The 24,992-nt window shown below is 41.8% G+C and overlaps 1 protein-coding gene and 1 non-coding gene across 5 annotated transcripts; one reads left to right on the forward strand and one right to left on the reverse strand.

The window, feature by feature from the left end:
- Positions 1-939: 939 nt before the first annotated feature.
- VCPKMT (valosin containing protein lysine methyltransferase) lies at positions 940-24,989 on the reverse strand. Of its 4 annotated transcripts, none has more exons than XM_036841505.1 (7): positions 24,433-24,988; positions 24,226-24,336; positions 23,973-24,045; positions 23,010-23,129; positions 21,945-22,049; positions 19,782-19,832; positions 940-1,119 (listed from the first exon to the last, which is right to left on the reverse strand). In XM_036841505.1, the coding sequence occupies exons 1-6, from the start codon at positions 24,807-24,809 to the stop codon at positions 19,818-19,820; spliced, it is 801 nt and encodes a 266-aa protein (XP_036697400.1). In that variant the 5' UTR covers positions 24,810-24,988; the 3' UTR covers positions 940-1,119; positions 19,782-19,817. The 4 variants fall into 4 exon arrangements, with proteins under 4 accessions (XP_036697400.1, XP_036697398.1, XP_036697401.1 ...); XM_036841503.1 differs by lacking the exon at positions 940-1,119 and adding an exon at positions 16,740-16,973; XM_036841502.1 differs by lacking the exon at positions 940-1,119 and having other exon boundaries at positions 19,261-19,832.
- On the forward strand, positions 17,790-17,903 carry LOC118891580. The gene has a single exon (XR_005019135.1). It is a non-coding gene; the product is annotated as a U5 spliceosomal RNA (small nuclear RNA).
- Positions 24,990-24,992: the final 3 nt, after the last annotated feature.

Below are 24,992 nucleotides of genomic sequence, written 5' to 3' on the forward strand. Positions count from 1 at the left end.
ACTGCTCTGGAAAAGCTTGATGCCATCAGCACCCAAAGGAGCAAGTGCCCAGCGCCGAGTGTGGTACCCACCAGACAGGAGCATCCGCAACAGCGGGTCCAGCCTCTCCAGGGAGCTGGGGGCACTGGGCCTCCTTACCCAACAGCTGGGGCAGCAAGGGGCCGGACACAACCTGTCAGAGGTGGGCGGGGCCGTGTGGGAGGACTTCCTGAGCAGCTCCCCACCCTGCCCCCGTTCCCCCCCCCCCCCCCCCGCCAAATCCTCCAAAGAAAAGAGTTAAGGCCCCGAAGTCTGTGGCCTGCCCTGGGGGTTGGAGAGGGGCAGGGCCCAGCCAGGCACCTGCAGTCCCCTCACCAGCCCCTCAGGGACTAAAATCCTGCCATCTGCGAAAGGAAGGCACTACTTTATTTCCAGTTGGGCCATTCCTTGGGTGGGGCTTTCCTTTTGGATGGTTTTTTAGCAAAGAGAAATACAGAACACCCAGCTAAATTTGAATTTCAGATAACAAATATGTTTTTGCATAAATATGTCCCTAGTACTGCAAGGGGCATACTTATACTAAAACATTTTTTTGTTATTTATCTGAAATTCAAATAGAACTGGGTGCCCTGTATTTTTATCTGGCAACCATACCCCTTTCCAGTCTTCACAGGGAGTGTTTTTTCTTGCTATGTGCTCTCAAGCAGATATTCGTTCAGTTCTGATTCTCCTGGGATTCCTGATGAAAAAGCAGAAACTTCAGGCCACATCTACTGAATAAAACTTCCAGGGATAGGACCCAGAAATATACATTTTATCAAGTTGTTATCTAGGTGATTCTGATGCACATTTGTACTAGTTGTTTATCGCTTCCACACAAATCTCCCTGAAACACAGAGGCTGAAAACAACCAACACTGATTATCTCACAGTTCACATGGGTCAGGAATTTGGGATTGATTTAGCTTTGTGATTCTGGCTAAGCGTCTCTCATGATGCTGAAATCAAGGTGTTGGTTCAGGCAGCAAACACGTCTAGACTGCACGGGTGCTGGACAATCTGCTGCCGAGCTCAGGTCCTTTCTGGCTATTAGCTGGAAACATCAGTTCTTCACCACATGGGCTGCTGGCTTTTCCCAGAGCTAGGGCTCAGAGAGAGAGAGAGAGAGAGACACACACACACAGAGAGACTCCTCAAGACAAATCCAAATCCAGAGGAAACTCAAGGGGAGAGAATTACACAAGATCATCCACACCAAGAGGCAGGAATCACTGGGGACCGTCTTAGAGGCTGTCTACCAACATATGCAAGTTTGAGAATTACTATTACAAATTAGTCCTCAACAAACTGTAACCAAAACCACATTTTAAAAATGGGAGCCAATGTCTTTCTTTACTTACTTTTTTCCTGTTTCCATCCCTCCTCCCCATACACCCCTTGGGATTTGAGACAACGAGGAAGTAAGAAAAAATGAGGAAGAAAAAGTGGTCAAAATGACGACCTTAGGAGAACAGCAAAATGTTAAATTTTTAAATGCTTGCAAATATTGAGTAGGAGGAAATCATATGCCAATCCCATGCATATATAGCTGTGTCCTCCTAAAACATCTTAGCACTCAATGTGATTCTTGAAGAATCTCCTATGAGGACTTCTGGAGACATAATACGTAAGGTGACCAGTTGTCTCAATTTGCCCAGGGCTGTCCCATGTCCTGGAAAACGCTTCAGTCTCAGGCAAATTGAGGTGGTTGTTCATCTTCTCAACGTGGCGCCAACAAGAAAGCACATCAATCACTCTGCCCCTGTCTACAGACTGAGTGGATCCACCTTGTGATGAAGTGGAGAGTGTAGGCTTTGAGCTAGAAGGCCACCAATGTGTGCCCTCAGCTGTGACCTTAAGCTATCTCACCTAGAAGACAGGCCCCATAAATCTGCTTTATTGAAGCTTGAGTATAACGATGCCCATGGAAGTGCCTTGTAAACCGAAAGGTGCTGCATAGATGCTCTTTACTGCTCTTTTGAAGAGAAGACCTTGATCCTAGCATGAAAGGTGGGACGAAAAACGTCACCCCTTTACACTCGTGCAACTAAATGTGACATTTTCTCTTTCAATTAGGTGGATGTACTGACCTCCAGAAAAGGTGAACACACAGCCCACAAAAGCCCCAGGACACACCTTTAATCTTCATTTTAATTTGCTGTTTAATCCCCAAAATGATTACACAGTTCCCTCCAGAAATGCTACACTACCAAAAAGGACAGTTGTCTCTATTGTATCCTCAATGACAAGTTTCCCAGAAATCTGTGTGAAGTCTTGATAGAAAAGACATGATTCATTTTTCACAGCTCCAAGGGTGTGATCCCTTCTCTTGGGAGAAAACCTGTCACCAAGTGGCGCTCCTTCCCTCACCCTCCTCCACTTCCATTCCTCCAGACTTGGGAAACTTTTTTTGCTGGTGAGAAAGGCAGTAGCCTGTAAATTGTGTTGAAAGCGTTCATTCCTTCTCTTTTTTTCTTCTGCCTTTACCAGTTCTGGGCAGGCCTGCACATTATATGATGCCAAGTCTCAAATCAAAATAGGCAATGCCATTTGAAACTGACTCTAGTTTTCTTTGAGGTGGGCCAGTTAGAAAGAATGGCCATGATTTGTGTTTTGTCCACTGTTCTCCTCCCACCCACCCCTGTACCCTGGCTGTGCGTCCCAGGCACCCAACAAAGAAGCTGGACTGATTATGATGCAGAAGAAAGCCAATCTGGTCTGGGTCTCTTTCCTGCCACTTTGCAGCCATATAACCTAGAATCTCTGTGAGTCTCAAGGGAAGAATGATATCTGGCCTTCCTGCAGCATGGGGTCGTTTGCAAGGATCAAATCAGATTAATGTAAATGAAAGATGTTTGAAAATCTTAAGAGTGCCATATAAACATAAGGTGTTTAGTTTTTATAGAGTCCTTCCTTCGACATGCTTCAGGTATCTGGCCACTGAGTATTCCTACAGTATTATAATTTGCATTAATAGATTGAGAATTTCTACTTACTGACCTTAGCAAGCTTACCTAATAATTATAATAATTTTAGCACTGCCACAAAGCTGTTGCCTTACGGTTTTCTGTTTATAGATTTAACGCTTAAGAGGCCTGATTTTTTTTTTTTTTTTTTGGGCCACGTTGGGTCTTTATTGCTGTGCGCCGGGGCTTTCTCTAGTTGAGGTGAGCGGGGTCTACTCTTCGTTACGGCGTGCGGGCTTCTCGTTGCGGTGGGCTTCTCTTGCTGCGGAGCATGGACTCCAGGCACGCGGGCTTTGGGTAGTTTCAGTGTGTGGGCTCAGTAGCTGTGGTGCATGGGCCCTACGGTGTGCGGGCTTCAGTAGTTGTTAGCGCGCGGGCTCAGTAGTTGTGGCATATGGGCTTAGTTGCTCCATGGCATGTGAGATTGAACCTGTGTCCCTGCAATGGCAGGTGGATTCTTAACCACTGCACAACCAGGGAAGTCCCAAGAGCCTGATTTTTGCCCTGCACTTCAGACCAGTCTCCAAGGTATGTCCTTTCCTTGATATTCAAGATGGTGATACTTCAGTTTATGAAGTATTTAGCTTTTCATTTTATACCATCTGTACATATAGACTATTTTAAAAATCTATTTTTGAAGTCATCAGTTCTACTGCAATAATTTTTTTTTTAAATGAGCAATGCTTAAGCAAACCTTAATCAAGTACCATAATTAAATAAGGATTATAAACACATTTCCCCCTGGTTCATTAAGTTGCAATGCAAGCTTATAGTTAATATATAATTAAAACATTTACAGCCATATCAAAAGAAATGACAAAAGAAAAAAAATGTTCACCTACAACCCTACTAGCCTGATACAACAAGCGAAGTCTGAAAATGAAACTAAGTAAATTGTTTCACTACAGCATTTTTCTTCTGAAGGAGAAAGGATGGGAGAGCCAGGCTCAAAGACTCAACCTTATTCAAGGCATTTGGGGAGTACTTACATAGGGTAAGCGCCATGCATAAGCTCTCTCAGAAAAATCCTTGCTTTTTCTGAGCAAAGACATTGTGAGGGTTAATTTTATGTGTAAACTTGGCTGGGCCACGGTGCCCAGATATTTGTTCAAACATTATTCTGGATGTTTCTCTGAGGGTGTTTTTGGATGAGATTAACATTTAAATTGGTGTACTTTCAGAAAAAAAGATTCCCCTCCCTAATATGGGTGGGCTTCACCAATCAGTTGAAGGCCTAAAGAGAACAAAAGATTTGGGGGGGGCTCCCAACTGAGTCCCTCAACTTCTCTCAGCCTTGATTTCCTCATCTGAAAAACTGAAAGCACTCTGTAAACTATATAATACTATATAATGTCTGGTGTGATATTTATCATATTTCCTAAACTCATAGTAGTAGCTAACAATTGAGAACATCATATGTGCCAGGCTCTGTGTCAAGCACATATACTATTTCATTTACTCCATCCAACAACCCATGTGGTGGATAGCAGTATTGATCCCATTTTACAAATGAAGAAACTGAGGCATGGAGAAGTTAAGCTACTTGCCTTAGGTCACACAGGTGGGACGCAGCAGAGCTGGGACTTGTACCTAGATCTATCAGAATTTAGGGAATGTTCTCCCTAATGATTAGCTCTGTGACCAGGGGGAGTTATTTAACTGCTTTAAGTTCTGACATCCTTGTATGTACCATGGGATACCTGTCCATCTCCTCATCCTGGTGTGAGAATTCAGGGAATCACATTTGGGGAGGCATCCAGCACAGTGTCTGGCGTGCGCTCACAGTGCAACAAGAATTTCCACTCTAGACCCCCAGGTCCCGCACTGCCAGCCCCTGTGCACAGAGGACAGTTGGATCATCCAGGCAGGGAAGCAGCCAGATTTGCCGGAAATCAATGACCAATCTGCCACATTTATCAAAATCTTGTTTTAAAAATGTTCTTCCTCTGCTTCCCTGGTGGCGCAGTGGTTGAGAATCTGCCTGCTAATGCAGGGGACACGGGTTCGAGCCCTGGTCTGGGAAGATCCCACATGCCGCGGAGCAGCTGGGCCCGTGAGCCACAACTACTGAGCCTGCGCGTCTGGAGCCTGTGCCCTGCAACGGGAGGGGCCGCGATAGTGAGAGGCCCGTGCACCGCGATGAAGAGCGGTCCCCGCACCGCGATGAAGAGTGGCCCCCACTTGCCGCAACTAGAGAAAGCCCTCGCACGAACCGAAGACCCAGCACAGCCAAAAATAAATAAATAAATAAAAATAAAAGTAGCTATAAAATTAAAAAAAAAAAAAAAAAGAAGAAGCAACCATCACTCATATTGGCTGGGAGAGGGGGATGGCTGGTATATAAAAAAAAAAAATGTTCTTCCTGAAAAGAGTCAGTGAATTTGAACAAATTCTTTGCTTTTTATGTTAAGACTTTTAATATGTTACATGAATATCTTCTTCTTGAATATATTTATGAGAAATCTAATTCACTCTATAACTCAAACCTTTTTGGCAAATCCAACATTCCTTAAAATACTAATGAAATGCATCTCATATTTAAAATATAAGATTATTATGTTAGTTTGCTAGGGCTTGCCATAACAAAGTAGCAGAGACGGGTGGCTAAAACAATAGAAATTTATTTTCTCACAGTAATGGAGCTAGAAGTCCAAGGTCAAGGTGCCAGCAGGGTTGGTTTCTTCTGAGGCCTCTCTCCTTGGCTTGCAGACAGCTGCCTTCTCCTTGTGTCTTCACATCATCTTCCCTCTTTATCGTCTGTGTCCTAATCTCTTCTTATAAAGACACCAGTCAATGTGGTTAGGGTCCACCCTAATGGTCTCATTTCAACTTAATTATCTCTTTAAAGGCTCTATCTCCAAATACAGTCACATTCTGAGGTACTAGGTGTTAGGGACCTCAACATACGAATTTTGGAGGTACACAATTCAGCCCAAACAAATATATATTTATTAACTATATTCAGATTAAAAACAATTCTATTTATTGGACATCTTCAGAATCACTGACTATGCATAAAGAATATATTTATATTCACTGACTATATTTGAGAAAATATATGCATGAATATATTCATACAGAGAGACTCTTTGAAACAAGCTTTCAGTACACTGGTTTATTTTGGTACATTTGACAAGTTGGCCATATGGTGAAATGATACTTTATTCAGTAGTCTCTCAGAGAATTAACAATTGGGCATATTGATCCAGAGCTGATATAAAGCCTGTATGAACCACAATCTACTGGGACCTCCCCACCCCCGAGAGTATCACACTGTTACCTGAAAGAGAAAAGCACCCAAAGCCATGATCACCTCCTGAAACAAGGGCAGCAGGTGGCTGACAGGAGGCCAGGAAGTGGTGTTCTGCGGGAGGAAGGAGTGGGGGGACCTCCAAACCTGGGGAAGGTCAGTTCAGCAGAGTGCTCCCCTGGGAGCCTCCAGATCCTGGTACGTGGGATGGGCTGGGGGAGCGAGAGACGGGTGACCCTAGAGTTAACTCCTGTTTCTCAACTTTGCATTTCTTTCTCCCCTTTCCCCAGATCTCCCCCAATCAGGCCACAGGGGCAGTTCTGTGTCACAGATGCCACTTCCAAGTCACCCCAGTAATGGATCCTTTAGCAGCTTAAGCTCCTTAATGCGGAGGCCCAAGTCCCCTCTTTCATTCAGTTAACAGTAAAAACCCAGGACATTAGTGGTGAACCTCTTTCCCCCCACATCCATGTCCAAATTTAGCTACATCTTCCCTCCTCCCTCCTTCCCTTCTCTTCCTTCCTTCCATTAGTCTTTTTGAAGAGTTGACCCTCTTCTTTCCAGAATCAGTTTACCTGCCTGTGCTCTGCATCTCACTCCTCCCCTGTGGGCTCCTCCACTTGCCCCCCGCCCCCTCCAGCCCCCCTTTATCTTCAGCCACAATCTCTCCTCTCTCATCCTTTTGTACAAGCCTTCTTTCAACCCTGACTCTCCCCTCATTCCCCCCAAACTCTATGAAGTAAGCTGCTGCTTTCACTTTCTCCACTCTGTCACTTTTATTCATATCTCATTTTTGTATTCCCTCCAGGACCTACCACAAGCATCATAGGCGCTCAAGAAAAGATAGTTGGGTTAATGGAATATTCTTCGAGTGAAATGTGCAAGGACCATGAAGGGTGTAAAGAAGACTGTTCTTGTCTTCAAGGAGGGGGCCAAGGAGTTAGTGAGACAAGGTAGAAACATGAAAAAAATGTCACCAGAGCCACACTGGAAACAAACAGAAGAGAATCTTTAAAATGGAGGCATCGGGAGAAGAGCACCCTTGTGTGTTCACGGAGGGCTTCTGTGAGTGCGAACCAATGAAGTCACAGTGAGCAGCAAGGACCAAAGGGACCCCCAGCCACCCTGCTACAGCTGGGGGTCACAGAGAATGAAGGCACATTGTAAGGACTGGGGACACTCTTGTGGAGAAGGACAGTGTCCCTGGCGGGAGGAAGGCAGTAGAGAATGCATGGGATGCAGGCACAGGGCGGCATCAGGCTTTGGGGCTCTGAGGACCCAAATGGCAGGCTTCCCAAGGCTGGGCAGCTTTAAGTCAGGCCCCGGAGCCCCACAAGCCAAGTAGTGTCTACAGCCTGCCTGGGCGGACCTGCTACCCTAGATTCTTTCAAGAACAATGAAATAAGGCAGTGTTGAGTTGAGGAGTCCTTTCATTTGATAGGCTGGAGGAGCCGAGGGAAACACATTTGCAAAACCAGGCCAGTCATCTATGCTCCCCCAGTGAGAGTAACAATAACCACAAGAAGTATCTGTAAAATGCTCGGCATGCTCTGGGCCCCGTCCTAGAGTACTCACTGCTTTTAGGAACCTCCTCCTTTCCACGACAGCAAGCAACTCACAACCCACGGGTATCCCCAGCACCTGCCACAAGCCTGGCCCATTGAACACAAATGAGGAGAGATGGTGACTTTGTCTCTGTATGTCTGCTGCGACGAGAGAGTGAGGTGGACAATGGATAAGATCTGGCCCAAGATCAACCAGGGTGTGAAAAGAAGAAAGACTGAGAGACCAAGGGGAATTGGTCTGTCTCTCCTCCCTTTTGTGGACCTTTGGCTAAGACCCCTGCTCATTAGAGATGAAGTAGATCCCCTCTGTTTATTTTAGAATGGCACACACTTGGCTGAGAAGGGGGAAAAAGGATCAAGCTCAAGCCTTTTGTCAGACGTAAGCACCAAACACAGTAACTCGTACCTCCATCCAGCTTTCAGGTCGACATTGGGCTCTCACACCCATTTTCCTGTTTGAGCATCCTAAGGACTCTGTGAGTGGGCAAAACAAATGTCACCACCACCATCCCCATCCCCATCCCCATCTGACAGATGAAGAAACAAACTCAGACCGAGGGAACTGCCCGACGACTCAGAGCTAGTCAACAGCAGAGGTAGGAGTTCAGCCTTCACCCTCAGACTTCTATTGAGCCCAGGACATCTCCACCAAACACTGCCGAGGCACATCTTTAACCAGGAGAGGGACAGGGTGACCTGAGGGGGTCTGCATGGCCACTGTCCTAATACTTGGCCACCAGTCAACACTTGGCATTGATTGTTTGGAAAGGTGGTAGCAAAACGCCCTGGGAACTCACAGCTGAGTCCAGAGAGTCGTGGGAACTCTCCTGTGCTCGGAGAGTGTTTCTGGGGAGATCTGCCAGCTGGAGCCACTTTGTCCCCATCCCTACCAGGGGAGGCTGAGCAGGCCAGAGCCCTGGGCTCTTTACAGAAGCCCACTCTCCTTGCTAGGGTCCTCGTGGCAGGACAGCACAAACAATGCCATTCTTTTTGCTGAAGAATAACGGTCACATTTTTCAAGGCTACCTGGCAAGTTACACCTGTGCTCCAGAGACACTGGTAAGAAAAATAAAGCCGTAGAATTCCTCCAGGCTTTTTTTTTCTTCTTTTTTTTTAACATCTTTATTGGAGTGTAATTGTTTTACGATGGTGTGTTAGTTTCTGCTGTATAACAAAGTGAATCAGCTATACGTATACATATGTCCCTATATCCCCTCCCTCTTGCGTCTCCCTCCCACCCTCCCTATCCCACCCCTCTAGGTGGTCACAAAGCACAGAGCTGATCTCCCTGTGCTATGCAGCTGCTTCCCACTATCTATTTTACATTTGGTAATGTATATATGTCCATGCCACTCTCTCACTTCGTCCCAGCTTACCCTTCCGCCCCCCCGTGTCCTCAAGTCCATTCTCTACGTCTGCGTCTTTATTCCTGTCCTGCCCCTAGGTTCTTCGGGAGCATTTTTTTTTTTAGATTCCATATATATGTGTTAGCATACGGTATTTGTATTCCTCTTTCAGGCTTTTATCAATTAATTACAAACCTACTTACAGCCTCCACCCTTCAACACACACACACACCATCATACTCTCTGCTCACATTTCACAGGCTTGGGCACAGATCTTTATCTAAAGCAAAGCTCTGAATTGCTAAGTGGCAATATTAGCTATTAGCTTGGGTCTTATGTTAGCCCTGATCACATTAAGCATGATCACATAAGGTAGAACTTACATCAAATTTGACAGTCCCAAGCCCACCCATATGCAACGCCAACATTTAATCTGGTTTCCTATTGGTTGGTAATTTAATTTTGCTACAACTGCAGCCAATCATGTGTCAATCATCAAAGCTGCCTTTAAAATTAACCCAAGTCTCTATTGTGGGAATAATAAATGAATGGTTGTCTTACGTCTTTCATAAACTAGCCCTTATGAGAGTCAGGGATCATTCTGGAAACTTAAATTCATGGTCTTTAGATTTCTTTTTTCTCGACTTGGTTTTAGGATGCTGTATAGTCACAACATAAGGACCTCAGGTATCCCATACAAGAAGTCACAATTAATTTTAAAAACTACCCTACCAATTTATTTGGAATAACACGATGTGAGTATAAACTGTATTGACAGTTTCAAATCTGGTGATAATAAAAAAAAAAAAATTAGGTTCACTTCAATCTTTCCAAATACCTTGACTGTTCATGACTGTTCATGACTGTTCATTTTACTAAAGTTCAGTAAAATGTTTATTGCATGTAACATGTGCACCCCAAGGGTCAGCTCTGCCTCCATTCCAGAGCCCTGCTCTAGCATATACTGGGAAGGGGAGGTTTTATTTTGCATCACTCTCTGTGGCCCATGCAGCCCTGGGACCCTCCCTGGCCCTTCCAGCTCTGCCCTGTCCAGCTGGTGAGCTCTGCCGGGCCTTCCAGATCCATCTCCATGCAGAGGATGCTGCTCCCTTCCTTTGGGGACCCCTGCAGGGTGAAGGTGGGGCAAGTATGTTTCTTACACTGGCCTCTTCACTTTCTGCCACCACATATAGGCTCGACCCAGGTATGAGACTCTCCTGAAAGCTGCGTAACTAAAGGGAGTTAAAATAAAAGAGGTAAAAAATGAAAACTTCACACTAAATGTAGGCTTTTCCTGTAACCCATGAGAAGCAGCAAGGAAGTTTTTTAACCTTTCTTAGATGACACCTGCTGCTCCTAGTCTTGCTTTCCAGATCTCAGACCTCACTTAATACATGCTGTAATTATCCCTCCACTTTTCAGGCAGCCCCCCTAACCACAGGGGTTAGTCCTACCCCAGAATCCACTCTCTCTGAAGCAATTCGTTTTCTCAACAATTCATTTTCTCAATGCTAAGTAACAACCCCATGATGGGGATGCAGCGGGGGAGGCTTGAACATTTTCCGGGTGCAAAGGCAGTGGGTTTGCTCTTTTGTAACACAGTTAAACCGCTCTCACAATGGGTTTTTATTTCTTCACTTTTGCTTTCTGAGTAGTTTTATGATGTTTACTTCTGTAGTTTCATAGGTTAAGATTTCCACAGTATGATCAGCAACCAACACTATTCTAGGAAGCTTGTAAATCAACTGCTAGGATGATTTAGCTGGTATTATGGACAAAATGAAGACTTAAAAAGCAGATTACTTCTTGGGAAAAGTAGTGGTTGAGAAGGATCATAAGATAGGGGTAGGGTTTGAAAGGCAGAAAAGTTTGAAGGACCTACCTGTTAGGACCTGCTCCACGGCAGGGAAGAGAAACCCAACCTCAAACCAGCAGAACAAAGTTAACTAGGTTATACAACTGGGAGTCGAGGGGGTGCAGCTGGCTTCAGGCAAAGTTGGTTTCAGAGGCTCAAACTGAATCATCAAGACAGTGTTCTGATTTCTCTCTTTGCACCTAGGTTCTGCTTTCGTCTGTGTTGATTTTTATTTTGGGGCAGCTCAAGTCTTACTTTTATCCTTAGCATTAGCTACCCTGGAAAAGAGGAAGTGCCTCTTACCCAGGAGGGCTCCGGGGTTAGCGTCGGTCATGTGACACCCACCCTTAAACTGTGGTGGGGGACATGAGGCTGTTTGGCTGGGCTTGGTCATGGGGCAGGCAGAGGGGTCAGTGCAGTGGGTTCCCAGAAAGAGATTTAGTCTTCATCAGTCAGTTGGGAGAAGGTCTGATGGAGGACAGAAGTCATTGCTACAAATATCCACTACACAAAAAGATCATGCTTCTTAACAGAAGCAATGAAGCACACCGTGTACATCCAGAAAAGTCAGTTCTGGTGAGAGAGCAAGAAGGAAGCAAAAGGAGATACACTGAAGAGGGTATCAAATACCCAGCATGGGAGTTTCTACTTCACCTGGCAGCCTCTGGGGAGGTTTTTGAGCAGGACGTTGAACAGTTTGGAACTCCAAGTCAGGAAAGTGCTCCGGCACCACTGTTTGCACAGGTGTGTGGGGAGGGAGGTATTGCAAGTGGGAGACATTACAGGAGCATAAATTAGAGGTAATGAGGCCTGGCCTTAGGCGACAGCAGTAAAAAGAGGAAGGGGAGGAAGACAGGACAAAAATACTGCTGGTTGGGCGAGCAGAGGAAGCTATTAGGCAGGCAGCTGAAGAGGCGAGGCCAGAGCTTAGGAGAGGGGTCAGAGTCAGAGGGCCAGAGAGTGGGAACCTACAATCGGCTTGTGGTTAGAATCAAGAGAATTGCAAGATCTCCCCTGTGACTTCTTACTCCCTTCCTGTGATGAAGGCAGAGTCTAAAGAGAAGGTGAAGAAGTCAGGTGGGAGTAAAAGTAAATGACAGGCATGCTGCTATACTGGGAATCCCGCCTTTCTGACAATAGAGGCTTTTGTTTTTTCTGGCCCAGGCTATGTGTTGTTTACTTAGGATGACTTCTATCGCACCTCTAGTTTGCAAGAGATTATCGGTCTGAACTCTCAGAGCAAATAATTGAGGCTTATGCTGGGGAGATGTGTTCTTCCCTACCCTTGTCCACATATATTATCTAGTTTAACTATCACCACAGTGCTATCCAGTAGATGTCATTCTCACTTTACAGAGAGGGACACTAACATTCAGAGAAACTAACTTGCTCAAGGACATACAGCTAGATTTGGTGGTAGTCAAGTGAGCCGTTTTCTCCTTGGGAGAAAAACAGAATGTTCATGCTTGGGTGCATAAAGGGAAGGTGAGTGGATTTAGAACAGATCTGGGGCTGTCTTCCAGAGCTAATTTGGAATTTTGTTCCTACCAGCCACACTAAGCCTCCACTGTTCTCTTCCTTGGAATCTAAGGTTAACAACCAGACACTTATTTCAGACAGAGAGTAACAGACTGAATGTGGGTGTCAGAGATATGCTGGAGAGTGAAAGGAGTTTTGAACGACAAAAATTTTTTAAAAATCCTTGTGGCAAGATTTAGAAAGACGATAGCTATTTTAAAAGTACATTGTACCTATGTTCATAAATGTCACTGAAACCTAAAGGCATTCTCTGGTTAAACATTTATTATTTGTGGGAGTATGAAACTTGTTTTTCCTGTTTTTACGTTTCAAGAAACCAGGCCTATGTTCAATGTCCATTACATGCCATGAGATTATCCTTTACACTCACTTGGAATGTAAATATCAAGCTTCTCCATCTAAGTTTTGGATAAAACATGCTATTTATTTTGGTGCGCCCCAATATGCAACTACTGTGCATGCAGTACAAGCAGGTTTTCAGGACACATTCCTAAAAGAACAAGGTCAGGTACTGAATGTAGATACATGGGAGTGTGTGTATTATATACACATAACTCTGGCAATGATTTATCAAAGCACCAACGAGCCAACACATGAACCTGGAACTCAGACTGTTAAATGCCTGGACTTCAGAAGATTAACAACTTGGAATAAAAGTTAACTTTTAAAAAATTACTCAAGAGTTTTTAAAAGCATTGACCCGTCAAGGGTTTAACAGACTGCCAGCGGTACTTCATTAGAGCTAATGACATGAAGGAAATCTGGTAAGTACTCAACATTTAACCCTGTAAGGTCTGCATCTAGAACAGCTCTTTTTCAAAAGCCTTAATTTTGTTTTGCAAAGAAGAAATATCATTGTTTCTAACCTTGTGAATATTAAAAAGTGTGAACTTATCCTTCACCAAAGTAAGTTAGTGTATTACAGGTAAGCAATAGATGTTTCTAAAAATTAAGACCAGCTATCTAGTGTTCATGACAATCTTTTCCATCAACTGCAAACAAAAAGATCTTGAAAGTTTAATATAATGCAGTTAAGCACTTGTGCTATTTTACTGTGGCTGACAGAGAAGCAGACACAATTCACGGTTCTGACTCTCATTCTTATCTGTTGGTACGGTCAGCCTGAGGGATTAGTTAAACTAAGCTCCTGCAACCCATCATATATACTGATTACATGGTAAAAGACGGTTTATCCAGGAGGCAACTGCTACACAAGTACTTTATAGTCACCTTGCTCTTTTAGAATGAACACATCTAAACTCTGAAAGTAATTATGAAGATACATCAAGCCCCAGACTTCAGAAAAATGACCTGGTGCCACTTATCTACTACTTATCTGGTCTCAGTTTAATACAGGTAAGAACCACAGAAGGAAAAATTCGCTAAGGGTCCAGGATGGTGGAATCTTGGAGCTCCAGCCAGCAAGCCCAGGCTCTGTTATTTGGAAATGAGGATCTCCTCTGTTTTTGTTGGCCTCTGAATGCTCATGGCACTTGCTTTAAAACCATAAAAATGAACAGCGAACAAAGGTTTTCCTTCCACTGTATCTTTTTCTTCTTTCTAAATTGCTTACTTGTTCAACTAACAGCACTGTGCACGTGTTCTCAGGCTCCTCCCACCCCAGGTGCCGTTCCCTCCGTGATGAAGCAGTGATGTTCATAAGGGCTCTATACTCTAAAAAAGACACCCAGATTTCGCACTGCAACACAGACTCGCATTATTACATTTTCCCATCCCCTGATGTAAAGTAAGTCCATCTCTAGTATAATCACAACATTTATTGAAGGCTTACCGTGTGCCAGATATTCCATGTACTAAACTGATTTAATCCCCATGGCAAACTATGAGGCAATTTATTATGATCCTCACCTCACATAGGAGGAAACTGAGGCACAGAGTCACAGAGCTAAGTAAATGGTGGAACTGGGATTTAAGTCCAGATAATCTGGTCTCAAGGCTTGTGCTCTGATAGTTTTCAGAATGCTCGTGAGAAAAACATTATCATAGAGATAATTTGCTCTAACATATTTTAAAACCTATTATTTGAAAACTATGTTATTAATAATGAATTACATAAAATGTATCTCACAGTTGATGGACTCACTAGATCTTTACCAGAACTTCAACACAAAAGGACCTAAGACAATGTCTTAAATGACCCCAAATACCTAACAGTTTTAACCTAACTGGTGAAAATGGTTTCAGAATTTGTTTTCCTACCCAAAATCATTTAAAGTGAAAACTTTCTCTTTATCCATTACCTGATTAATTTTCAGTAAAATTCTGTTGCCACAAACTTTTTCTAATTCAAATATAGCTTACGGTCTCTATGGTATGAAAACTGAATATTCTACTTTTAAAATGTTTATTACCAGTGAATCAAAAACTCTTTCAAATCCTGATGTTCCTTGAGGAAAAATTAAAACTGAAAGTCAAATATCAGTTATAGAACTGTGATATAGCCAAAGACAGAGCTTCAGTCTTTTGATGTAAAAGCTACTTACTACTCTAGTGAAGAAGGTATGCTGGTTTGAAAAACTAACTGAAATTAATTAGAAGTTTCAAGTACCTCAGATGTAAGATCATGCATTATATAAAAGGTACTTTCAAGGTGAATTTAATTTTTAGAACTTTGCAATGTCTGTCTCTCACGGAAGATACCAATAGCAGAGAAATGGTTTATGAATTGCAATGTATGCAGCTATATGAATGACAGTCAAAACTTCAAAAGGCATATCAAAATGCAATAAAAAAATAAATCAAATACAATTTTATAAGAAAAAAATCCCTTTTCACTTACACTATTGTTATGGCCTGAATGTCTGTACTCCCCCCACTCCCCCATTCATATATTGAAACCTAGTCCCTCAGTGTGATGGTATTTGGAGGTGGGGCATTTGGGAGGCGAGTAGGTCAAGAGGGTGAAGCTCTCATAAGTGGGATTTGTGCCCTATAAAAGATCCCAGAGAGTCCCTTCTCCCTTCTGTCCTGTGAGGTTACAATAATACAGCGGCCTATGAGGAAGTTGGCAACTTGATCTTGCATTGCCCAGCCTCCCAGGACTGTGAGAAATAAATTTGTTAAATAAATTTGTTGTTTACAAGCCACCCAGTCTATGGTATTTTGTTATAGCAGCCCAAACGAACTAAGACAACCACATAATATTCTGAAAGCAACTCATGATAGGTACGTTTATTCTTTAAAATCTAATTTACTTCACCTTTAAAATGCAAGTGTGATTCCATTTCAAAATGTTCTATTTTAACAACTTCCTGTCTATAAACTGTTTAAAGACAAAGTCAAGCAATGCCATCTACAGGGAACCTTAGGAACAACAGTCATATTTCTATGACCCATACTTTTCTTTAAATGAATACAATGTCTGTAGTCTGAGTTAATACTGTATGTGACATCATTTAACAAGGAAACTAGGTATGCTGTGTAAAAAGCCCTACTAACAGTCATTCTGGATTATTAATACTTCTTAAAATAATTTTAAATAACCTAACTTCACTCCCAAATTCACCAAACATATGATCCATGGACCCTTGGTTATGAACGGTAGAAGGTTAAGATTTAAAGCTATGTAACCTTAAAAGACTTCAAAGTTATAACTGATATGTAGTCACTGGAGGCTACACCTGTAACAATTTTCTTTTCCCAGCTCTTGAATTCCCCCTTACTCTTGAATAGCATCACCTTTACCCTCTCGGCCAGATTCTCTAAATTTTCAGATATTTACTTTCTAAAACTCAGCCCTGTTTATTTTAAAACCTATTTCATAGAAAATGCCACATCAGATTCAAAGCTCTTTCCCTCCCTTTAAAGTATAGACCCACTATAATCACAGATGGTTTTTATACTTCTCTTTCCTTTTCTTTGCTCTCTTCTTGGAGGTAGATGCTAGAAGAGGTTTCTTTATTGCAGTAGTTCTCAATTTAGGCTAAACATTAAAACCATCCGGAGCCCTTCACCAAAAATACCATGCCTCTGGTTTAACTGGACTGGGACGGGACCTGGACATGGTTTGCTTGCTTTTAGTTTTCCACGTACAGCTAGTTTGAGAAGCACCGCCTTACTGGGGGGGTGGCTTTCTAATTGGCCATCACTGCACTGTGGTAAGCGGCTTATGGGTTTCGTTGTGCACAGCGGCAACCCCCACTCGCCTGGAGGACCAGAGGCCCATTCCTGAGCAGTTCCTCCTGGCCCTGGCAGTCCACTGAGATTTCAAAGTTGCCTATGTTCTGGCGGATCCCCGGACAGTGGCATCACGCCTCACTCACCTGCTGCACCACCTGCCTGTTAACCTCCCCAGGTTGCTGCAGAAGTCCTCGGGCCGCACGATCCATCTCTAACGCCTCTCGGCCTGACAGTCCCCACAGTGCCTCTCCAATTCCATTCCCATGCTCTGGGATTAAACAGGTGTGTTCATCTGCTGAGTAAAGACAAACCCAACCAGGTGGAAAAGGTGCTGGTCTCCCCTTCTTGGAGGCATCCTGGGTCTTGAATTATTCCCTCAGGTCTCCCTCCTGTGGTTTCTGAGTACAGATGCACTCTGTTCCCTCCCTCATGAGAGCTCAAAGGACTAAATCCCTTTCCCCAACACTGCACTTCTCCAAAAGACCTCTCCCAGGCCTCCCCAGGTGTCTGTGGGATGGTGGTTAGTGACAGCAGGTGTTATCTGACCTGGCGCCCCTCAGTAAGCCCTGCAGTGCTTACTGGTCCTCATCACCGTGGTTCTCTGATCCTAGAATGTGGGGATGGGCACTTTTAACCTCTGCTTCGGCCTTATTCCAGAATAAGAAAATAAAACTCACTTGACTTTCTGTTACAAATTACTTAATTCTGTAGTCAGTACCATTAGGTCAGTTCCCCAGAAACAGATGGCAATGCATGTATGCAAAAGTGACTTACTAAGGAGGTGATAAGTAAGGGAGTGGGAATAGGACATGAAAGAAGAGGAAGCACACACAAGCAAGGGTGTGATTCTGGCTAAGCTGCAAAGAGGCTGACTTCAGCCCAACCCCTCCAGGAAGTTTTGGTGTATGGTCACCTGTCTGAGGTAAAGGAGCTGGGCTTTCATTACAGGACCGTCAAGGGCACTTCAGGCAAGACCCACAGCGACTCTTTTTAGAAGTACAGTGAAAACGGGAGGAGGGTGAAAGGTATCTGAGGAATCTGGATGGACTACTATTGCTGGTAAATGTTAAACTAATTTCTACAAGTTCTATAATGTTAAGAAACAAGCCATATACTCTCGTTTCTCTTCATATCGCATAAATCTTTCGCCTTTTACTAAAGATTTCCGTGGAGGGAAACAACTGAGTCTTACAATAATTTTTTGAGGCCTTGTTTTGGCAAGGCTGCCCAACTGTGGTAAGAATGAAAGAATTATTATCTTTTCAAAAGAATTATTACGTTTTCATCTCTAACAGCAAGATGACTTGCAAGCGTTTGTTTGGCTATTTATGTGGGTGTATTAAAGTGAAAAAAATTTTCTAGAAATCTGTGTCCCATTAGGTGTAGTTTTAGGTGTTTCTGGGTTTTTTTGTTCTTTAATCTCTGGTGGGGGTTACAGAGTTACATGTCTTGCAGATGATATGCAAATAAAAGCTTTATTGGGGCTTTCCTGGTGGTCCAGTGGATAAGACCCTGTGGTCCCCGTACAGGATACCCAGTTTCAATCCAGCTGGATCCTGCATGCATACATGCCAGAACTAAGAAGCCTTAAATAAGCCCACATTCTGCAACCAAGACCCAGTGCAGCCTAAATAAACACTGAAGTAAAAGAAAAAATTATCATTAAATAAATAAAATAAATAATAAAAAATAAAAAATAAAAAAGAAACAAGCCAGAAAGTGGTCATTTGTTCTAAGACTTCACTAGTAATACCTGGTATTATTTGTAACTAAGAAAGTATCATATACTTAGGTTACACTAACTGCTTAGTAAGCTGCTTAATGAAATGCTAAGAGCAGTTTGAAAAAAAAAAAAAACCCAGCAGAACAAACATTAAAGATTGAAGCAAGCCTGAAGGAAATAACTGTTCTCTTGATGTTAATCTTTAATTTCTCTAGGGCTGCTTTTGCTCTTTCTGGAAACCAGTCACCTTCTTTAAATGTTCATTTTCTCAAAAGCTATTTCTGAAACATTCTCAAAGTCACAGGATCTCAAAAACAATGTTTATTTTAACACATAAATTGTGCCACCTAGCACCAATGTCTGTAAGTACCAGAATTCCATCTGGTTACCATTACACTTTGGAACCATGCGACTGAAGTCCTGATAGATCAGTCTGTGAACAGATGATTCTCATGAGAACATAAAACAGAGACCACACAGAATCAAAATCATTTGATAAATGTATACAGAACTACATTTGTAGTCATTTAAATACTTTTCTCTGTTTCATGTAAACAAGTTAACACCAGTGACTTTAGCCGCATTTTCCTGGAAGCTATACATGAGGAAAAGTGCATGAGCCACATAAATGCAAGAGCCTGAAGCTGGACTTTTTATTTTCACTCCATTCTCAAGTAAACAATTTTGTAAAGATACCTTTTCCTCCCTCCCAATCTCCCGGTATCTTACTTTCATCTTTATCAACTGACTACGGTATAATCTACTATCTAACTCACATAGTAAATTATACTGTAGTCAGTATGGTGAAGGAAAAGCATAGAACTTGGCCACAAAACAGTATTTTCATTTTTTTTTTTTAAAGTAAAAGAACACAAGTATTAAAGTTACCTTAAAAGCAATGAAGTGGAAGATACTTACGGTAAAAACCACTGCATAAATACGTTAAAATAAAAACCTTCTTTTAAATTTATCTTGAAGACAAGCTAAAATTTATTGATTTGAATTTAAACATTATTAAATAGTAATTGATATCTCTCTTTAGAAACCGGATCAACTTATCTCTAGTTTCCTGAAAATACACCAAGTCAACCATGCTACTTCACTATTTTTGGCAGACTGTAGGCTAACCTCAGTACCTATTTTTATTTGAGGAGTGACTGAAACATGTTTCTTTTAAGCAGAACTTGATGCCGAGCTAAAAGTAAACTAAGTTGGATTTCAGGCCCATTGGCAGGTAGGCAGTCAGTCGATCATTTTTCGTACTGCAGGCAGCCCGTGGTGGTTGTCTACATATCGGATCCCTAAGGACATGCTGGAAAAATCTGTGAACACAATCTTCTCATGCTGTATTCACATGCTCCATTCACAATGTTAGCTTACCCACGTTGTTAGAGGCTTGGGTAAGATGACTAGATTTCACGACGGAAATTTCTATAAGAAAAAAATGGAAACCTTAAAACACTGATCTCTTATCATAAATTAAGTATTTACCGGGTACTTAATACCAGGTAATATTCCTAGTAATGGCTAATGCAATTCAAATGAACAGCCATGCATAATGTTTAGAGATGGTCTTTGCTGATGCCTAAAGTACAAGCAACCAAAGAAAAAACAGATACACTGGACATCATCAAAATTAAAAACCTCTGTGCTTCCAAGGACATACTATCAAGAAAACGAAAGGACAACCCACAGAATGGGAGAAAGTATTTGGAAGTCATATATCTGGTAAGGGTCTAGTATACAGGATATATAAAGAATGTTTACAACCCAACAGTGAAAAGACAACTCAATTTTAAAATAGGCAAAGGATTTCTGTAAAGATGTACAAAAGGTCAGTAAAAAAAAGATACTCAACATCATTAGTCATTAGGGAAATAAGACCCACTTCATACCTACTAAGATGACTACAATAAAAAAGATGGACAACAATAAGTACTAGTGAGGATGTGGAGAAACTGGGACCTGCAGACATTGCTGGTGAGAAAGGAAAATGGTAATAGTAGCTTTGGAACAGTTTGGCAAGTCCTCAAAAAGTTAAATGTAGAGTTTCCGTATGACCTACCAATTCTACTCTGGGTATACATACACTGGAGAGATTTGAAACATGTGCCACACAAAAATTCTTACATGAATATTCACAGCAGCATTATTCCCTAGAGCCAAAAAGTGGAAACAACAGAAATGCCCATCAACTGATGAATGGATGGATAAGATGTGGTATATCTATACAAAGGAATATTATTCAACTATAAAACATGGATGCACCTTGAAAACACTGCAGAATGAAAGAAGCTGGACACAGGAAGCCACATAATGTGTGATTCCATCTGTATGAAATGTTCAGAATAGGCAAATCCACAGAGATACAGATTGGTGGTTGTCAGGGGCTGGGGGAGGCAGGAAAAAGAAGTAATTGCTAACAGGTATGGGGTTTCTTTTTGGGGTGATGAAAATGTTTAAAAAGTGGTGATGGTTGTCCAATTCTGTGAATATACTAAAAATCACTGAAGTGTAAACTCCAAAAGGGTAAACTTTATAGTATGTAAGTTATATCAAGTTAAAGAAACAAATGATTCTCTGCAGAAAAAAAAGCCTTCATATTTAGGAAACACAAAATCTTTATGCCTCAAAAAAAAAAAATCTACTTTTAAAACTATACAACAGCTTCAGCTAAAACTGGATCCCTTAAGGCATAAAACATTTTTAATTTATCTTTTTGTCTCTAGCGCTATGCTACATAATAATTGATCTGAATTACTAATCCTACTGCTCTTCTTTCCTTATAGTCTCAACACCTAGTCTTGACTCCAAAAATTACACATTATTTGCTTTTGGCTAGAATTCACATAATCAAAAAACTTCATCACAAAGTCAAAGGAAAGATAATAGAAACAAATGGAGCTAAGTAAATTTAGCACTCTCAATTCATAAAACTGATCTTGCCCTTGCCTTATACCAGTCACATATATAGAAGGTGCTGGAGTACAAAAATGGATGAGATACAATTCTTCCTTTCTACAGGTTCAAATTCTAGGCATTGGAGAGGCAACGTGCATAAAATGTAATTAGTATAACAGGTAAAGGAAGCAACCAAAAAGGGGAACATATATAAATTCTACTTAACTGAATGCATTTTTCTTTATTGGACAGATCTGCCTTTTTATAGTTTACTTGGACCATTAAAAAACATATGAATGGTTGGAGAGAGTTCACGAAGGACAGAACTGGCATTTTAAAACCTCTAACAGATAACAGAAATTTATAAATAGTTAAGTTCCTTGTCTGAGGTAATGCCCAATTATAAAGCTATATAATTTACAGCTAGAAAAGACCTTTACAAAAGAGGCCTGCCTTATTTTAGAGGAAAAACCTGAGGCCAGGTAGGTTAGGCAATCTTAACGCTGAGAGTTAGTGCCCGAGTCCAGTGAATCATCAAAGCTGTTTCCCCACATGAAAATTAACATCTACATCACACAGCTCAGAGACAGTGTCCAGCTTATGAAATCGCTTCAGAGGATGAAAAGCCAAATACGTATTTACCGATTTTTTCTTTCTGATGTATAAAATGTGAATATCTTCACTTCGATATTCTTCATCATGTTTTTCCAAAGGAATTTTTTCAAAGTCAAAGTCTAGTTGAAGAAGCTATAAATTTAAAAAAGATATACTTTATAGTTAATAATATGAACTATCGTCTGGTGACAGAAATCAGAATGATGGTTACCTTTGGAGTCCTGACTGGGGAGGGGCACATGAAAAACTGAGCTAAGCACTTGATACATGTGCATTTTACATGTTTTAACTGAAATTGATTAATAAAATAAAATTTTCAATTATACATTATTTCAAAAGTTCATTAACGTTCTTCATATTCAAGAAAAACATAAAAAACCATTTCATCATATATCTGAGGCAGAGTCATGAAGAGTCACTTTACCCGAAGTAACCCTTTCAGAGGATAAAACTGCAGGGCTAATCAGATGTACCCTTATGAGGAGTCACTTGTAATGTGGTGGATTTTTGCCCATAAAAAGGGCTTGGGTGACCACTGGAGGAAGATGGGTGAAAGATAAATGGGATTCTATGTACTACTTCTGCAACTTCCTGTGGGTATTTAATTCTTTCAAAAGAAAAAAAAAAAGAAAAACCTCAAAATAGGTAGGATACACTGGTCAAAGCTATCATAAAAATACAGTAGAAAACACTAAAATAAAAAGATACCACATATCATGTTTCTATGATGTAATCTCCAAAAATAATATATACATCGTTAACATGTTCCTAAAAGCCAGCAACATGTTTAATAAAGAAACGCTGAAAACTTTCTCAGGAAAGACAAGGGTGTCACATTATTATTCTACATTGTTTTACAGATCGACAAGTTAGAAAAGAAAAATAAATAAATAATCAGAAAAGATGAAAAAGGCGGTGGGGAGGGAGGTTGGCGGTTATTAGAATGGTGTGCTATGAAGGATCCTCTCCTTGGGTTCATACAAGCAGAATGTTTTCCCTACTCAAAATTACCACAATACACTTGAACACAAAGTCACATATAGCCTCTCTGAAGGGTAATCACTACAAAGATAGATCTAGTAGAGTACTCACCTCAAAATATTTTTTCTCGATTTCTGGATTTTTTCCCATTGTTCGTTGTTCATAACAACATATAATACAAGTCTCAGATCCACTGAGATCTTTTAGGGTTTTCAACAGTGGCTCCAAAGACTGTTCAAAAAGGAATATGATTTTTGTTTATGACTTTTAAAAATTTATATGTTTACTATAAAAGGGAGTAGGGGAGGTGGAGGGAGTAATTATAACTTCCCTACAATTCATCCATCTTGGAATCAATCCAAACAAGTAAACGTAGTTACAGCTCTGTAACTGATGATTAGTAAACTCTTAACTAATCAATCATCATATTAATTTCAGTTTCCAGAGAAAGGATTCAAGTGACTGCATTTTGGAGTCCCCATGGGTAAACAAATGGAATTGACGGCACTCTTAAAATTAAACTTAATCTAATTTAACTTGGGATTTAAACAATCAACAATTTACCTACAAAAGCAAGTCCAACCCTAACTAGAACATAAGTTGGTTCAATGCTCATTATTGAAAAAAATGAGTGATGCCCACAACACTACACAAACTGATATTCTAAAAAAAATCATTCTATAAATATAATAAATCTTGCCACAGAACAATGAATTCTTTACGATGCAACTTAATTATTAATGTCACGATTAACACGTTCATCAGATAAAAAACAAGAAGAAATCTTAGTCTTTTACAGGAGATCCAAATGGCAAAATCCTTCAAAAATTTTACAGACACCTCTCGCAAAATGCACATATCACTTTTCTCAATATGCTTCATGGGCCTCTATGTTAATCATGAGTGTATATATGTAGCTCCTGGTGACCTTTATTTTCTCTTTACTGTGTCATCAACTATGGAACAAATATCCTGCATTCTGAGATGTAAAAATGCTAAGAAATGCGTGCTTTAGAATCCACCAAATACGGTTTAAATCTTCTAAAGGAAGAGCCTTCACTATTAAATACTCACCTCTTCATAGTATATGCAGTCGGCCATCAGGATGTAGTCTGGAGGAGAAGGAAAGTCTTCTATTTCTTCCCCCCTTAAAAATGTCAACCAATATTTTAAACTGTTGTTTCACTAATTAAAAATATTCCTGTTTGACCTGTTTTATAAACAAAACCCAGAAAGTCCCCTTCGTATTAACCATGCTTTTAGTGTAACACAATTTAAAGCAAACTACAAACAGTTATCTTAAGACAAGCTGAAAGGCCATACAAACCATTTCAGTACCTTGGCTTGAACAGAACCAGTGACAAGATGCTTGTTCATATTAATATTCATCTTCAGCAAGTCTTGCAATTCCTCTAGGTCGGTGACTATGACATCTGCCCTATAAAATAACGTTGACTGAGGTGTAGGCACAAGGATGGGAAGCCAGTAACCGGGGTTTCCTGAAAAGCGGCGTCCCCTCCCGCCAAGCTCTTACCCGAAGGTAGCAGCCATGAGCCCCACGGCCCCGGTGCCAGAGCCCAGCTCCAGCACCGACCGCCGGCTCAGCGCGTGGGCCCCATCGCCGGAAAACTCGGGCGTTTCCAGGTATTTAGAAAGGACGATGGCAGCGTCCCAAACAACGCAACCCACGCCGCCGGAGCCGTACTGCTGTAGTCGTAACACCGTGCCATCTCGCTTCTCCAAAACTCGCACAAAGTTCCGCAGTTGGTCCTCCCCGGAGGACTCCAGAGGAGCCGCCATCGCCGCCCGGCAACACTGAGTGTCGAGCGCAGCGACGTCACACCCACACGACCGCCCTGGGCCCCGCCTTGCAAGGGGCCCGGCGCCTCCAGGAGGCGGAGTTGGCGCCATAGCGCGTGCGCAAAGGCACAAAGCCCGGAAAGCGGCGTTTCGCCGGCGTGGCCCAGCCGCAGGCCAAGGCTTCCCCTGCGCGCGGAACCGCCTCTTTCTCCCCTAAATTACAAGTCTGCCTCAACGAACGGGCAGTTTAAATTACTTTTCCGGACAAAGCCAACCTGAGTGTTTTTATCTAGT

Source organism: Balaenoptera musculus, chromosome 2 (genome assembly GCF_009873245.2).
Source record: "Balaenoptera musculus isolate JJ_BM4_2016_0621 chromosome 2, mBalMus1.pri.v3, whole genome shotgun sequence".
In the NCBI taxonomy this organism is placed as follows: Eukaryota; Metazoa; Chordata; class Mammalia; order Artiodactyla; family Balaenopteridae; genus Balaenoptera; species Balaenoptera musculus.

Excerpts from the sequence above, each read along its gene's own strand:
- VCPKMT (XM_036841505.1), bottom strand. The coding sequence starts at position 24,809 with ATGGCGCCAACTCCGCCTCCTGGAGGCGCCGGGCCCCTTGCAAGGCGG. Across the intron at positions 24,337-24,432 it reads CTCATGGCTGCTACCTTCGG|GGCAGATGTCATAGTCACCG; the intron begins GTAAGAGCTTGG and ends GTTATTTTATAG. Across the intron at positions 24,046-24,225 it reads CAAGCCAAGGTACTGAAATG|GGGGGAAGAAATAGAAGACT; the intron begins GTTTGTATGGCC and ends GACATTTTTAAG.